This window comes from Globicephala melas, chromosome 16 (assembly GCF_963455315.2).
Source record: "Globicephala melas chromosome 16, mGloMel1.2, whole genome shotgun sequence".
Classification (NCBI taxonomy): domain Eukaryota; kingdom Metazoa; phylum Chordata; class Mammalia; order Artiodactyla; family Delphinidae; genus Globicephala; species Globicephala melas.
Genome location: NC_083329.1, coordinates 77,691,327 through 77,706,357, shown reverse-complemented (window position 1 = coordinate 77,706,357; position 15,031 = coordinate 77,691,327). Strand labels below are relative to the sequence as shown.

Below are 15,031 nucleotides of genomic sequence, written 5' to 3'. Positions count from 1 at the left end.
ATCAAACTAAGAAAATGAGAATCTTTAAAGACCATTTCAATATTGGGTTGTCTCCTAATGGGAACCATTCATATCAAATATTTATTCTTTCAACGATGTACTTAGGACCTTTTATATATTAGACACAAGATGCCTACCCTCACAGGACTTATATTTCAGTATGGGAGGTTAAAAAAAACCAAATACACAAACAAATTAAAAAGGTACTTACAAGACACACCTAGGATGCTAGACATAGAACAAGTGAGGAGCAGGGCTAGACAGAAGCTGGTTTGAAAGGTGAACAGGAAAGGCCTCTTTGAGAAGGTGACATCTGAGCTGAAACCTGAAGTAAGTGTCTAAGATTTAACGATACTACACTGCAGGAGAGACTTCCAATGACCTGTGTGTTCCTTGTAAGTAGAAGACTTAAAAAAACATACTGATATGAATCAATATATGGAGGAGGGCTTAAAGTTGGATGATAAGACAGAGAAAAATAGAGGTAAGAAGTAACAAACCACATCAGCTCATTATGCCTAAGAATAAAGGAAAGCTTCAGGTCTACTTGAATATGTACGTTCAAATTTTAAATTATGCATATGTCTATCGTTCCAAATGAAAACAACGTATTTAGCATTTGCCCTTACTTTAATAACTCCTTGTTGTACAGCAGGTGATGGGTGGTTAACAAGGACCAACAGCGTATCTGCTTGAATGAGCCTGTCCATCACATCTTCCAGCATAACATCAGGCAGGATGAGAAGAACTCCGCTTAAGAGTTCATACAACCCACAACATACAGGTACCAAACAGTCTTCAGTTACACTAAAACAGAGACCCAGAAAGTCTTACCAAAACAAGATCAGGGAGGAAAGTAGTGCCTCATGATTACCTTAAGAACTGTGATGAGTAGTAATAATTTTCACATGTGAAACAAAAGTGCATAAGGTTTAAAAAATGTTTCCTGATTTAACTGTGATTAACAAATTTGCCATCACTTTTTAATCACCGGTTTTTTTTGGGTATATCATCTATTAAACACTAGTTTATTCTACATCTGTGATTTCCAATAACCACTTGTGCTATTTAAACTATTAAAAATTAAACTAAAAATCCAGTTGCTCAGCTGCACTGGCCACATTTCAAGTGCGTTATGTGTCTCCTGCAGTGGACAGCACAGGTGAACGTTTCCATCATCCTGTAGAAAGTTTCACTGACGGTGCTAATTGAGATGCTCTTGGGAACGATAATAAACCGTATAATTTCCCTAAACTGAAGAGTTTTTCTCTAATAACCATATGGAATTAAATAAACCATAAGATAATTTTTTCTTCAGGAACAATTTATGGTTTATCCTTTTGTTAAATATGGAATTCAATATCACCTAGTATTAAAATAAGGAGAAAGGTACCTTTGTTCGTTATTAATATATATGTTATAAGAGATCCCATAATAAAGACATTTCTACAAGTACAGAAATTCTTCAAAGAACAGTAAAAAAAAAAAAAAGCGGGGAGGGGTTTGGCATACAAAAACATGTGACTACCTGTGAGCACTTGTAGTTCGGTTGTGGTTTGGCTCATAACGGAGAGAAAAGGCAAAGTTTTCCCAGTCTTCGGTGTTCCTGTCAACAAGACTTGGCCACCGGCCGACAGCTGCAGAGCCATTCTGTGAGGGAAAAGCTAGCCCAAGGCTTGCAATAGTGCTGTGGCTTCGCTGGAACGAGGCCAGTCCCTTCAGGTAATCAGGTCGGCGTGGGCAGAACTCATCCCCAAGACTGTCATCGTCTGATCTGGGTTCTGTTCCCACCTCCTTCTGATCTACTTTGACCGCTGGAAGTCCCGATGTTCCTTTTGGGACACCACTGACAGAGGCATGGGCTGAAAGGACAGCTTCCATTTCACAAACCGTTTTTGCAGACTCACAGCTACTGACAAAAGCATCTGCTTTGCCTTTCTTCAGCGTCTCGGAACTCCCCCGAGGGCTCCATTTCTCTGGTTGGGAAGCAACATCATTATCTACAACGCTTTGTAACTTGTCAATACTACAACCCAAACTTCCAGTCAATTTTCGTGGTTGTATTTGAGGTGAAGAAGTAGGAAATGCTGGTAGGCTTCTAGAACGTAACATGCTGGCAGTCATCTGCTGTGGAACAGTACTGGAGGAATTGTTTCCTGGTGAGAGTAGACACAAAAACAGTATTGAAAAATCTTATGAGCGGGCCCACTTCTTTTCTGCACTATCGGTCCCAACCAGAGCAATACCCATTTATCTAGTGATATTAAAGAATCCATACAGGCTAACGATCATAGTAACTAATGCTTAAAAATTCTTAAGGTTAAAACTATTTTTCTTTTAACTACTTTTTATTAAAATTTTCCCAAAATACATATCTTTACCTGTCTCCTTAACAAAATACAATATTGCCTGAGTGATTCAAAGTTATTAGGATTAATGGTGCTACTGAAGTGAAATTAAGTGAATTAAGTGAAACTCAATGTACCTCAGGCTAGCAGTCACTAGGATGCACTTTGATACAGTGGAAAGAGTGTGGGCTTTGCAACGAGATATAACAGGATTCAAGCGATAGTTCAGCTAGTTAGGTGGCTTAGGTAAATCATTTAATGAGATGAGTGTTCACTTCTGCAAATGTAAAATGAGGGTTCAGAACATCTACTTTGCAAGGCTGCTTTAAGGATTGAGATCATATCCATGATGCACCTAGCATAGTGCCTGCCATATAATAGGTGCTCAATAAATGTTAGTGATAGTTGTACTTGGTGTTATTACTAGGCTCAATGTCCCTAGACTGTTCTCTCACTCCTCCCTTTCTGTAGTCACTTTTTGCTGCTATTACTGAGAAGAAACAGTTTTTTCTCTTCTTGCCATAGCTCTCGAATTTTCTGCTTCTTATATTCTGTGTAGGAGGAGACCAGAAAAATCACTCTCATCCTTAGTGCATGGGATATAAGTGGATGCTACTCAAGGTATGGTCTGTGGGCCAGGAGCATGGGGATCAAGCACCACTGTGTGACTGTTCGAAATGCACATTCTCAGGCTCCACCCCAGATCTACTGAATCAGAACGTGTGAGGCAGGGGCCCAGGGATGTACATTTTAACCAGCTCTCCAGGTGATTTTTCAGCAAGCTAAAACTTGAGAAGCACTGATATAAAGTAAACAAGCACTGAATGAACTGCTCAGAGCTCAGGCTTTGTGGCAATAAAACAGCTCCATAGCTCAGAAGTTTTTCCTAGTTATTTCTGGGTTTTGGCTGGAGGAATAAGGTTGCCAAAAGAGACTGTTCAAACGACCTGGAAAAAATAGGGGCATGATTGTACTAGAAAATGTTTCAGAGTGATGCACAATGATTTAAAAAATGACACTTCCTATGAAATTCCAAATAAAACTAATTAAAACATAGCCTTAAAATATTATAATAAAAGGCCATAAAACGTGCTAGAGAATAACTGAAACACTTTCGGAGAGAAGGAAAACTGGAGGTTAATACCCAGATACTGTGTTCTATCTATCCATGTCTCTATCTTACCAGCCTATTTAATGATTTGTATTGGAGCTGGAGACAAGAGTAGGTGGGACTAACAGTCTGGGAGAAGGAATGTCTCAGTCTGGGAGAGGATGGCAGTCAGGAAAGGAAAAGACATACAGTCAGTTCACAACCAGGAGACATGTACCTATTTTTTCTTTATAAAAATAGAGATGAGGTTGTCTGTTAAGAACAAGCTAGGAAGAGAGAAAAGTACTGTTAGCTTAAAGACTTGAATATACTTGCTATGGAGATAGAAGAGGCAACTAATTCTGAATATACAGAAAAATTATAGGGCAGCATTAAAAGGCCAACTATGCCACAGACCCTTTTAATGGCAGGAATTCTAAGCAGCGTGAGGATGGTCAGATTGAGGAAAGGTTCGACTTTTTCAGGTCAAGCGTGCTAAAAGGCCAAGAGGACAAGGAAAATGAAGAAATAAAATTATTGGCTGATGGGATCTAGGCTGGAAGGGGAAAACAGGCAGAGGGAACTTGGGAGGATGATAAAGAAACCAGAAGGATAGGAAGTTGTCATAGAGAGTGGGAGACGGGAGGTCTATGGGTGGGAAGCGTTCTTCGATGGTGTTTAAGACAGATGCAAGCAGACTGGTAGATAAAGTAAAGGGGATGACGGTCCCCAGGGTCAAGGCTGGAGTACGGACGGCCACTCACATGGCAAGTGAAGTTGTCTAGAATGAGTTCAGGTGGAAAGGAGACAGTAAGTCTAACATAGCTTTTGAAGAAAATGGGGAAATAAATCAGAAGCTTAATGAAAGACATATGACTATGACAGAAGGGGAGAGAGAATTCCAGAGCAAGAGGGCATGAGCCTCATCCACTCCCTAAGTTCTCCTGAGAGGCACTTGTTATACTGAGTGTGAGTTACGGATATCAGAAAGTAGTGAAATGGATTCCTTAAACATATTCTATTATTTTTAAGTTTAGCCTTCCATTTATTTATCCTGAATATCAGGTTGTATTATGCTGCTAAAACACGTACAATTTATTTATCTATTAATATGCAGAACTAAATACAGAAGGGTCATACTTTCAGCATTGTTTTCGTTTGTCTGTTTACCTTCAGGTGGCGAAGCAGTAAAACCACATGGGCTTATTACCATAAATCCAGGGCTAGTAACAGACTTCCCTCCACTGCTAGAATGCCTCAGGTACATGATTGACTGCACTTTCTCCTGAAAGATCTTGCCATCTAGGATCAAAAAAAGTTTTCAGACAATTTTAAAGAAGGATAAAACAAAAATATAACTTTAAAAGCAAGTCGTTAAATACAAACGTTTACAAAAAGATGTTCAAAGCAAAGAGAAAAAACGGCATCCTTTATAATAATGCCCATTTGATACGTGAGGACACTCTACAACTTCTTACTCTAGATTCTTCTGTTGACTATTACTAGCCACATTAACTTCTATTTTCTTTGAATTCTAACGGTACTTATAGTTATTCCTATAGTTTAGCAGCTAACTGTTCACTTTTTATACGCTAATATGATCTCTCCAAGGAGACTGTTCATCAATTCATTCCTTGAGGGAAAGGCTGTGTCTTCTCTATTTTTACACAGCCCCAATATGACTCCAAAGTTGATACCTCCAGTTTAATCTTCCTTTTTGAGCTTCATACTTCTAAATTCAACTGCTTTGTTTTTTAAATGCACCGCAAATGCAACAAATCTAACTCTGAGTCATCCTTCTGCCCTAAATTCCCTCCTGTGTTGTCCTCTGGTTCCTTTGGTAGAAGTACCTATTTCCCACGCAGGATCCAGGAGCCACCCTTGACCACAACCTTTCCTTTACCCGTGTCAAGTCAGTCTCCAGGTTCCGCTGACTTTATTTCTGTTTCTGGAACTCTTCTCATCCCTAGCATAGCGCTATAAGGTAGGCTCTAATCCCCCTCACCTGGACTATTACCTTGGACTTCTAAATGGTATCCGTGATGGGCCTCTGGTCACCCCCAAATCCTCATAGCTACCAGCCTTCTCTCTATGAAATGCTAATCTCTGCTTAAAACCTCCCAGTGGCTTTCTGCTGCCTCCTTACCGCTACAAGAATCTCCTCTCCCTTCAACTCCTACTCAGCCTTTAAGACTCAGAGCAGGCATCACCACCTCCGGGAAATATCCCCTCGCCATGCTCTATGCTACCCAAAATGAAATACTGACACCGCTGTGCTTTCCACATGGTATACTTACCTGTTTATGTCTCTCTCCCCTCTACTAGACTGTAAACTCCTTAAGGGAGGTGACCACATTTTAGTTGCTACCAGAATCTTGGCGTTGCTTTATTCACTAAATGTTAGCTGAACCTAACACAGAGTCATGCTGTATAATTTCACTTGGATTTTTACTGCGGCGGAATCATTTTATTCACTTATTATATTGTTTAAAATGGCTGTTGGACAACCAGTTTCCCTCTCTAAATTTACTATCTAGCTTTCTCACAGATATACTCTTGCTTGCTTTCTTACCACATCACCTTTTCCTAGTTCTTTTAAAACTCTGATTCTTCTATCTTTCTTTTACGCTGAGATTACGCTTTCTTGTTCCACCCTCTGAATAGTAATATCACCAACAGTTCCATCCTTAGCTTCCTTTTTCCTTCTCTCTCTCTCCACACTTTTCTTCAGTGGTCTCATCTGTTCCCAGAGCTTCAACTCACTTCTACGCTGGTGGTTTCTCTATACTGAATTTTACTGTAATAATTTACTTACATCGTATTCCTTGGCTCAAAACAAACACAACAAAACAAAATCCTTCAATTACCCCCAACTAGAATACAAGTTCAAATTCTCTGATCTTACATTCAAGGACTCGTTTAATATGAGCTTGGGTGGGGTGGAATAAATGATGGTCCCAAACTACATTTATGGTATTATTGCTCACTACTCCTTTATAAATCCCCTATATTAGGTAAAATTCATTATTCTTTCTTTTCTCTTTCTATTTTTCCTCCTTTAAGTCATTCTCTTCACCTGGAATGCTAATTCTCCAATCTACCCATTAAATTTTACTTAAATTCTGCAATCCCATGGCAGATATTAATCTATTAAATCTCTCTCCATACCTGTCCAATGAAACCCTAACTCTTCTGAAATCTAATTAGTTCTTCTTTTGTATCTCTTATGTACTTACCAGATATTGCTTCTTATTATAATTATTTCAGCATCTATATCTCCCCTTGCCTCTTGGCATTTAAGCCCTCTGAAGGCAGAGACTATGTCTGGTTCATTTTATGGCCCTCGGCCCCTGTCCCAATCCCAGTGTGTGATTAATTTCTAGCACAGAGGCCATTCAATATATATCAAACAAACACAAATCAAGCGGGAAGGAAGAAACAAAAGTGGAAACAGCCAAGACCTAACAAAAATGATCATACCTACCTATGTGCAAAGAAAAGTAGAAGCCTGCAGGGTTATGGCAAACGTAAGTATTGGTAGGAGGGTGAGCTGCTAAAAGGAAACTGAAGACAGCTGCCAATAATTCCAGATCGGGAGGAGACCCAAGGACTTCTGCTATAATCTTCACAAATGACCGACAAACCTCTCGGGGCATGGATGTAAGCTGACCCTCTTTGTGTTCCTGAAAAACATAAACACTCTCTTTAGATTTAAAGAGAACTGTCAACTTAACTCACATTTCTCACTGAAGCAAGATAATTCTGTTTAAGATAGAACTGTGTTGGTTTACTACTCCAGACTGACCGTATTTACCATACAATTGAGTTGCTATTTCTCAATTCAAGCAACCCTGTTATTAAAGTTCATTAAAACCAATGTCCCCATATAAATGTTAGCTACTATTAGTACTCTTATCACTACTACTACTACTACTATGGGTTCAGAAGGGAAATTTTTTGATAGACAAAACTGATTACATGAATACACTATGTTCCAGCCTACAAAGTTATTTCTCACAACAGCTCTGAGAGGTTTTATCCATCATTTCTAGAATACGGAGGCCCGAAGTGGTTATACGGCTGACTTAAACCACATAGAAAACATGTCAGAGTAGTGCATCCAACACATACTGGTACTTGTTATTTAAGAAATATGAAACAAGTTAAAATATCACTACTGTTGATGTCCGAGAGACTACAAAATTATTATTTTACCCCAACATAAAGAAATATTTCTGGAATTTAGCAGTTGCTCTTTTGTAACTGAGTTAGGAAAGGTCAAGCTACAAGAGGCTGGGGTTAAAAAACTCCGATACTATCAGCTGAAAGAAGGGATCCTGGAGAGTAGGGCAGACAGAAAATAACCTCACTGAAAGTCCCTCAAAAATCTGAGTCCATAGCGTTGAGTCATTAAACAGAAATCATCACAGAAAATATCTCCAGAAGTAAAGTTACATGAAAAGTACCTGCAAAACCTGGCAAGTCAGTAGAAAGTGATGCACCACTCGAGCTTTCAGTAACTGCTTAATATTAAACATCTGCTGCTGGTGATCCGCTCGGAGGAGGATTTCTAGGGCTGCCAGCAGAGTTTCCCAAACACCCTGCTGAGAAAAGAAACACATACCGATTAGCACAGAGTTACTGAAAAACATGCTGCATGCTTTTTAGAAGACATGCAATACATCAGTTTAACACTGTGTATGTATTCAGGGTCAAAGATTAAATTTGTCTGAAAAAGTAAATCTTAGGGCTTCCCTGGTGGCACAGTGGTTGAGAATTCGCCTGCCAATGCAGGGGACATGGGTTCGATCCCTGGTCCGGGAAGATCCCACATGCCACGGAGCAGCTAAGCCTGTGTGCCACAACGACTGAGCCTGTGCTCTAGAGCCCATGAGTCACAACTACTGAGCCTGCGTGCCACAACTACTGAGGCCCGTGTGCCTAGAGCCCCTGCTCCGCAACAAGAGAAGCCACCGCAATGAGAAGGACACGCACCGCAAGGAAGAGTAGCCCCTGCTCGCCGCAACTAGAGAAAGCCCGCGCACAGCAACGAAGACCCAACACAGCCAAAAATAAATAAATTTATAAAAAGAAAAAGAAACACATGAAACACATTATCAATATTAACTATTTACAAATAATTTAGTTTCAAAGAGCATTATTAAAAATGTACAGATTTCAATGCTAATTTCTGTATGCAGCATTTAATCAAAGAATTTTAGAACAAGATGTACTAAATTGAAAAAAGTTAGACAATGTAGAAATTCTGCATTTTGGATTAATTTACTTTTAAGTCCAAATAATAGAATTATCTGCACAATTACTAAGTGTGCAGTTTCAAACAGTAGTTAGCATCCTTTTGAGGTGCTTTAAAATGCTTCTCCCATACCGAACCAATCTTAAATTGTCCACAGTAACAGAGAAAAAGGAATCTTATATAGATAACTACTACTGAAAGATAATCTTCACCTCATTTTATTAGCCCAAATAACCTTTCAACAAAGTCATTAACAAAAAGCAAAATTAACCGCCTTGGGTTGCAGGTCTTGCTGTTTTTCCTGCCATTATCGATGGAAATGAATAATGAAAAGGCCAAGGAATTGATAGACTTAATCACACTATTCTAACAAAGGCCTCTTTCTTTATAAGACAGGGCCAAGGTGCCCTGAGAGAAAAAGATATATGAAAACTGGAAGACGAGGCAGGCCAAGTATGAAAACTTGATTCAGGCCTGAAAAATAGTACTAAAATAGAGCAGTGCCAAAGCAAACAGACAACCAGCAACAAAAACAAAACAACTCAGCTAAAAAAATAATTAGGAAAGAAAATCTTATTTCAAACCCGTAGAAGTATTTGTGTATATCACTTTTGAATTCAACAGAAAATGTTTTGTTTTTTAATCACACTGTGGTTTTTTGTTGTTGTTGTTGTTGCTGTGGTTGTTTTGCGGTACGCGGGCCTCTCACTGCTGTGGCCTCTCCTGTTGCGGAGCACAGGCTCCGGACGCACAGGCTCAGCGGCCATGGCTCACGGGCCCAGCCGCTCTGCGGCATGTGGGATCTTCCCAGACCGGGGCACGAACCCACGTCCCCTGCATCGGCAGGTGGACTCTCAACCACTGCGCCACCAGGGAAGCCCAATCACACTGTTTTTTAATGCTCAAGTTAGCATCCTCTTTTGAAATACTAAAATAGCTGTCCAATTTTTAGTTAAGATTTGATCTTCCAATCTACGATTGAGCTATTTCTTTATTACATGTTTATATTTATACTGCCTTTGATCCAACTTGTTTGTATTTACTATCACTATGTTCATTTGCTTTCTCTCCCTGAAACATTAAGTGTATTTTTATACATATATATATGTGTGTGTATATATACATATATATATATATATGGATTTTTTAAATTCTGAAAGTGAGTATTTATTCAGAATGAGAAATCACAACAAAATAGAAAGTTTTAAAAACTGACAATACCATAAAATCCAGAAAAAGCAACAGTTAGCTGCCTGACACAGCTCTGTAGTACTTTCCCCCTGTGTTTTGCAGGAGCATATTCTTTGACTGCTTCTTCAAATAACAATAATTTTGTAATATAATTTTATATAGGAAGAACAGAAAAATAATTCTGTCTTTCCTCTAGCACGTTTGGTCAAAACTTGTTTTTGTTAATGACAGATTAGAAGTGTTTCCTTCAGCTTCCTAACTCATTATTGATAGTGAGTAAATCTGGGGGGGGCTGTTGCCAAATTTGGAAGTAACCAAATTTTTTAAAATTCTAAAGGTACACACTTTGAACTGGTCTTTAATTATGTCTGATGATACTGTTGTTACACGCTAAATAACTCTGGACAATCTACAGTCTACACTAGAACTAAGGAGGCTCTATGAGCCATACCATGAAGACTATGCTTATAACTAGGGCAGAAAGGAAACAGCCCTATATTCATTCCCTGGCTGGGTCCTTGTGAAGACTACCTGATCCACCCAGCTGTTGAGATGCTTTGCCTAGACCTAAGATCAAAGCATGTTCCTTAGCTTATGCCTATCATGAAGCCAAGGCTTCATAGGCTTGCCCTGTATACTGATACAGCTCTATGACTTCTGGGTAACGTGGCTCCCTTACTCAGAAGTGTGTCTACTTCCCTCTCCTTGACTCTACTCTCCACACTCTTAGCAGGACCCCTTTCAGAGTTTACGGTAAATGCAAGTCTCCAATTGACTCAAATGTTCTCCAGCCAAGTACTGCTCTAGCTACTACCAGCAGCGCAAGCTCTGATCCTGACCCTCCAGATCAGCATTATCCATGGCTGTCTAAAACCTTGCACAGAAATTAATCTCCAGATTTCCATCTACAATTAACATTACATTGAAGTGGTAAATTTGTTCTATTCTCCAAAAGAATGATTGGATGAATACTTAAAAGTAAATGCCTTTTATTGCACCAAAGGAAACAATCAACAGAGTGAAAAGGCAACCTACAGAATGGGAGAAAATACTTGCAAACCATAAGTGAGATAAGGATTAATATGCAGAATATATAAAGAACTCCTATCACTCATTAACAAAAAATCAAATAACCCAGTTAAAAAATGGTCAAAGGACTTGAATGGACATCTCTTCAAAGAAGATATACAAAGGGCCAATAAGTAGATGAAAAGATGCTCATCATCACTAATCATCAGGAAAATAAATGCAAATCAAAACCACAACAAGCTATTACCTCATACCCTATAGAAAAGGCACTATCAAAAAATAACAATTGTTTGGTGAGAATGTAAAAAAATTGGATCACTTGCACATTGTTGGTAGGATTGTAAAATGGTGCTTCTCTTACGGAAAATAGTATGGAGGTTCCTCAAGAAGTTAAAAATAGAACTACCATATGATTCAACAATCTCACTTCTGCATACATATCTAAAATAATTGAAAACAGGACCTCAGAGAGACCTCTGCACATCCATGTTCACTGCAACATAGTTCACAATGGCCAACATGTGGAAGCAAGCTAAGTGTGCATGACAGATGAACAGATAAAGAAAATGTGGAATACACATACAATGGGATATTATTCCGTCTTAAAAAAGAAAAAAATCTTGTCATATGCTACAACACAGATGAACCTTGAGGACATAATGCAAAGTCAAATAAGCCAATCACAAAAAGACAAACACTGAATGATTCCACTTGTATTAAGTATCTAATGTAATCAGACTCATAGAAACAGAATGTAAGATGGTGGTTGCCAGGGACTGGGGGCAGGGGAAATGGGGAGTTGTTGTCCAATGGGTAGAGTTTCAGTCAAACGAGATGAAAAAGTTCTAGACAAGTGCCATACAACGAAGCGTATACAGTTAACACTGTCCTGTACACGTAAAGATTTTTGAGGGTAAATTCACAAGGGTTTTTTTACCACAAAAATAGTACATGCCTCTGCTTTATTCCATATCCTCCAGTCTAGCAATAGCTCCTCTAGCAGTTTAACATCCTGGATTATAGCATTAGACTCGGCATCCAACTTAAATTCTCCATTCTCATTGATATGAATAATATCTTCATCACAGCAACCTTCAAGAAGGGTCTATGGAAAAATAACATTAATAGAAGATGCATCAACAGTCAGTTAATCCAAAAATTCAACAGAAATATTCAGCTTTCAATCTTAGCAGTCATAACATTAAATTCAAAGGAAAACTAGTGAATAACTCAACATTTCACCAAGTATCTTTAAATTGTTTTGTAAAACAATTCAAGTAATGAGAAAACCCCCAAATTTCAAATATTTATAAATGACTATTCAGTTTCAAATATGGGGTAAAAGAAACCACATCCTATTTTTTAAATTCAATGAATCTGTTGGGTTTTAAATTTTTTCCAAGAAGCATTCATGCCACAAATGTATGGATCTTGACAGTTTCATGAGTTGGGGTTTGGGGGCATGGGAAGAGGCATGGTCTTTTGCCTTAGTACTAGTACCCTCAGAGAGAAATACTTTCACAATGTTACCAAGTGCTTTTAGTTAGAAAGGTACTTAAATATATGATGACAGCTGGATCACAATAAAAGCTAATAAGGCTTTAAGATGCTAACTCTATAGCAGCATTGCCTAATGGGAACGGCACAGCACTAGGTGTCTGGAGAACTAGGTTCTCTTCCATAACTGTGGGAGCTGAAGCAAACAGCGGTCTCTCTGTGGGTTTCACTTTCACTAGTCTACAGAATGAGGGGCCGGCCAAGGAGACATCGCTGGCTAATCAAGATCTAAAAATCTTAATTTTTTGCTTTTACTCTTCTAAAATGTTTTAAAGGCAATTAAAATGTAATCATTTAAATGATGAAAAACCCAGAAGAGCCTTACTTTGATGAAATATATACTATTGAGTTTCCTTCATTTTCTTCAGGAATAACTGAAACACAAAACTCTATTATTGGAAGACTTTAATGAAGAGGTATCACTGCATATGAAACTCTGAGAATAAGTTGTTGTTGTTTTTTATAGTGTAAAGAGCCACTTTCATCTCTTTTTTTTTTTTTAGAAGACGTTGTGGGTAGTAGTTTATTAATTTATTTATTTATTTTTGCTGTGTTGGGTCTTCGTTTCTGTGCAAGGGCTTTGTCTAGTTGTGGCAAGCGGAGACCACTCTTCATCGCGGTGCGCGGGCCTCTCACTATCGCAGCCTCTCTTGTTGCAGAGCACAGGCTCCAGACGCACTGGCTCAGTAGTTGTGGCTCACAGGCCTAGTTGCTCCGTGGCATGTGAGATCCTCCCAGACCAGGGCTCGAACCTGTGTCCCCTGCATTAGCAGGCATATTCTCAACCTCTGCGCCACCAGGGAAGCCCCAAAGAATAAGTTTTATGAGAACCTACCTTCAAAATGTGAAAGCCCACGATGCATTTTTGTTTGATCAACACCTGATGAATCATGGAAAGTCCATTACAATTTTCTAATTCATGTATTCTCTGTTGGTTGTATTTAATTAATGAGAGTATAATTCTCAGTGCTAATGCTTGAGTTTCTTCACAGATACTGAGTTCCACAACCTAAAAAAAAGTAGATATATTTTTTCTAATTTGTTGAGATTAAAAATTTAACATGTGTGGTTATCTTCCATTATGTAACGTCAACCCCTTAGTTTCATTTGAAAGCTTATTTTTTTATTGCTGACGCTGTTTGTAATTACTTAAGAATTGTAAAGAAACAAAACTAAAAACCATAAATTCTCACCTCACACCAGTCAGACTGGCCATCATCAAAAAATCTACAAACAATAAATGCTGGAGAGGGTGTGGAGAAAAGGGAACACTCTTGCCCTGTTGGTGGGAATGTAAATTGATAAACTGATACAGCCACTATGGAGAACAGTATGGAGGTTCCTTAAAAAACTAAAAATAGAAGTACCATATGACCCAGCAATCCCACTAGCGGGCAAATACCCTGAGAAAACCATAATTCAAAAAGTCATGTACCACCATGTTCATTGCAGCTCTATTTACAATAGCCAGGACATGGAAGCAACCTAAGTGTCCGTCGACAGATGAATGGATAAAGAAGATGTGGCACATATGTACAGTGGAATATTACTCAGCCATAAAAAGAAACGAAATTTGAGTTATCTGTAGTGAGGTGGATGGACCCAGAGCCTGTCATACAGAGTGAAGTAAGTCAGAAAGAGAAAAACAAATACCGTATGCTAACACATATATATGGAACCTAAAAAAAAAAAAAAAAAGGTTCAGAAGAACCTAGAGGCAGGACTGGAATAAAGACACAGACGTAGAGAATGGACTTGAGGACACAAGGAGGGGGAAGGATAAGCTGGGACAAAGTAAGAGAGTGGCATGGACATTATATACACTACCAAATGTAAAATAGCTAGCTAGTGGGAAGCAGCTGCATAGCACAGGGAGATGAGCTCGGTGCTTTGTGACCACCTAGAGGGGTGGGGTAGGGAGGGTGGGAGCGAGGGAGACACAAGAAGGAAGAGATATGGGAACATATGTATATGCATAACTGATTCTCTTTGTTATAAAGCAGAAACTAACACAACATTGTAAAGCAATTATACTCCAATAAAGATGTTAAAAAAATAATGAATACACAGTACAAAAACCCCCCATAAATTCCATGTTCATTTGTCTCTTAAATATTCTATAAATTGACTAAAATAACACTGATAACCTTAGAATTCAGTAGCATTTTATTAGTGACCTGAAAGTCAGCAAAATGCCTCAAATTTTTGATGATTAGTCACTCAACAAACAGGATCTGTGTTCTGTGCTGTGGGAGATGAAGAAGTAATAGGCGTGCTACCTGCCTCCAATGGGGGTCAAATGATAAGACGTACGTATAGAAACTACGGATTGTGACTTGTACTTTGACTCCCCCAGTGCTTTCTGGAAACTACTATATGGAAGAAACACACACCTTATTATGATGATAAAAGGCAAAGAAGAGTGAGACATTGTGAATGCACGAGAGCATAAAAACTACTTCTGACTCCACTCTGCTCAGCACAGGGAAGCCTACATGGAGAAGATGGCCTGGAGAGAGAGCAAAACCCTGGGAAGCAGGGATAAATGGGTGGCCGGGG

General features: G+C 38.9%; 1 protein-coding gene across 1 annotated transcript in view; it reads right to left on the bottom strand.

Annotated features, from left to right (window-relative positions):
- The window catches only part of LYST (lysosomal trafficking regulator), a 176,714-nt gene that overhangs the window by 86,240 nt on the left and 75,443 nt on the right, over positions 1 to 15,031 (bottom strand). Inside the window, exons 18-24 of the mRNA XM_060286129.2 lie at positions 13,308 to 13,481; positions 11,871 to 12,020; positions 7,905 to 8,042; positions 6,923 to 7,121; positions 4,609 to 4,740; positions 1,529 to 2,156; positions 630 to 807 (exon numbers count right to left, since the gene is read on the bottom strand). Coding sequence (XP_060142112.1) covers positions 630 to 807; positions 1,529 to 2,156; positions 4,609 to 4,740; positions 6,923 to 7,121; positions 7,905 to 8,042; positions 11,871 to 12,020; positions 13,308 to 13,481 — 1,599 coding nt within the window. The remainder of the gene's footprint in view (positions 1 to 629; positions 808 to 1,528; positions 2,157 to 4,608; positions 4,741 to 6,922; positions 7,122 to 7,904; positions 8,043 to 11,870; positions 12,021 to 13,307; positions 13,482 to 15,031) is intronic.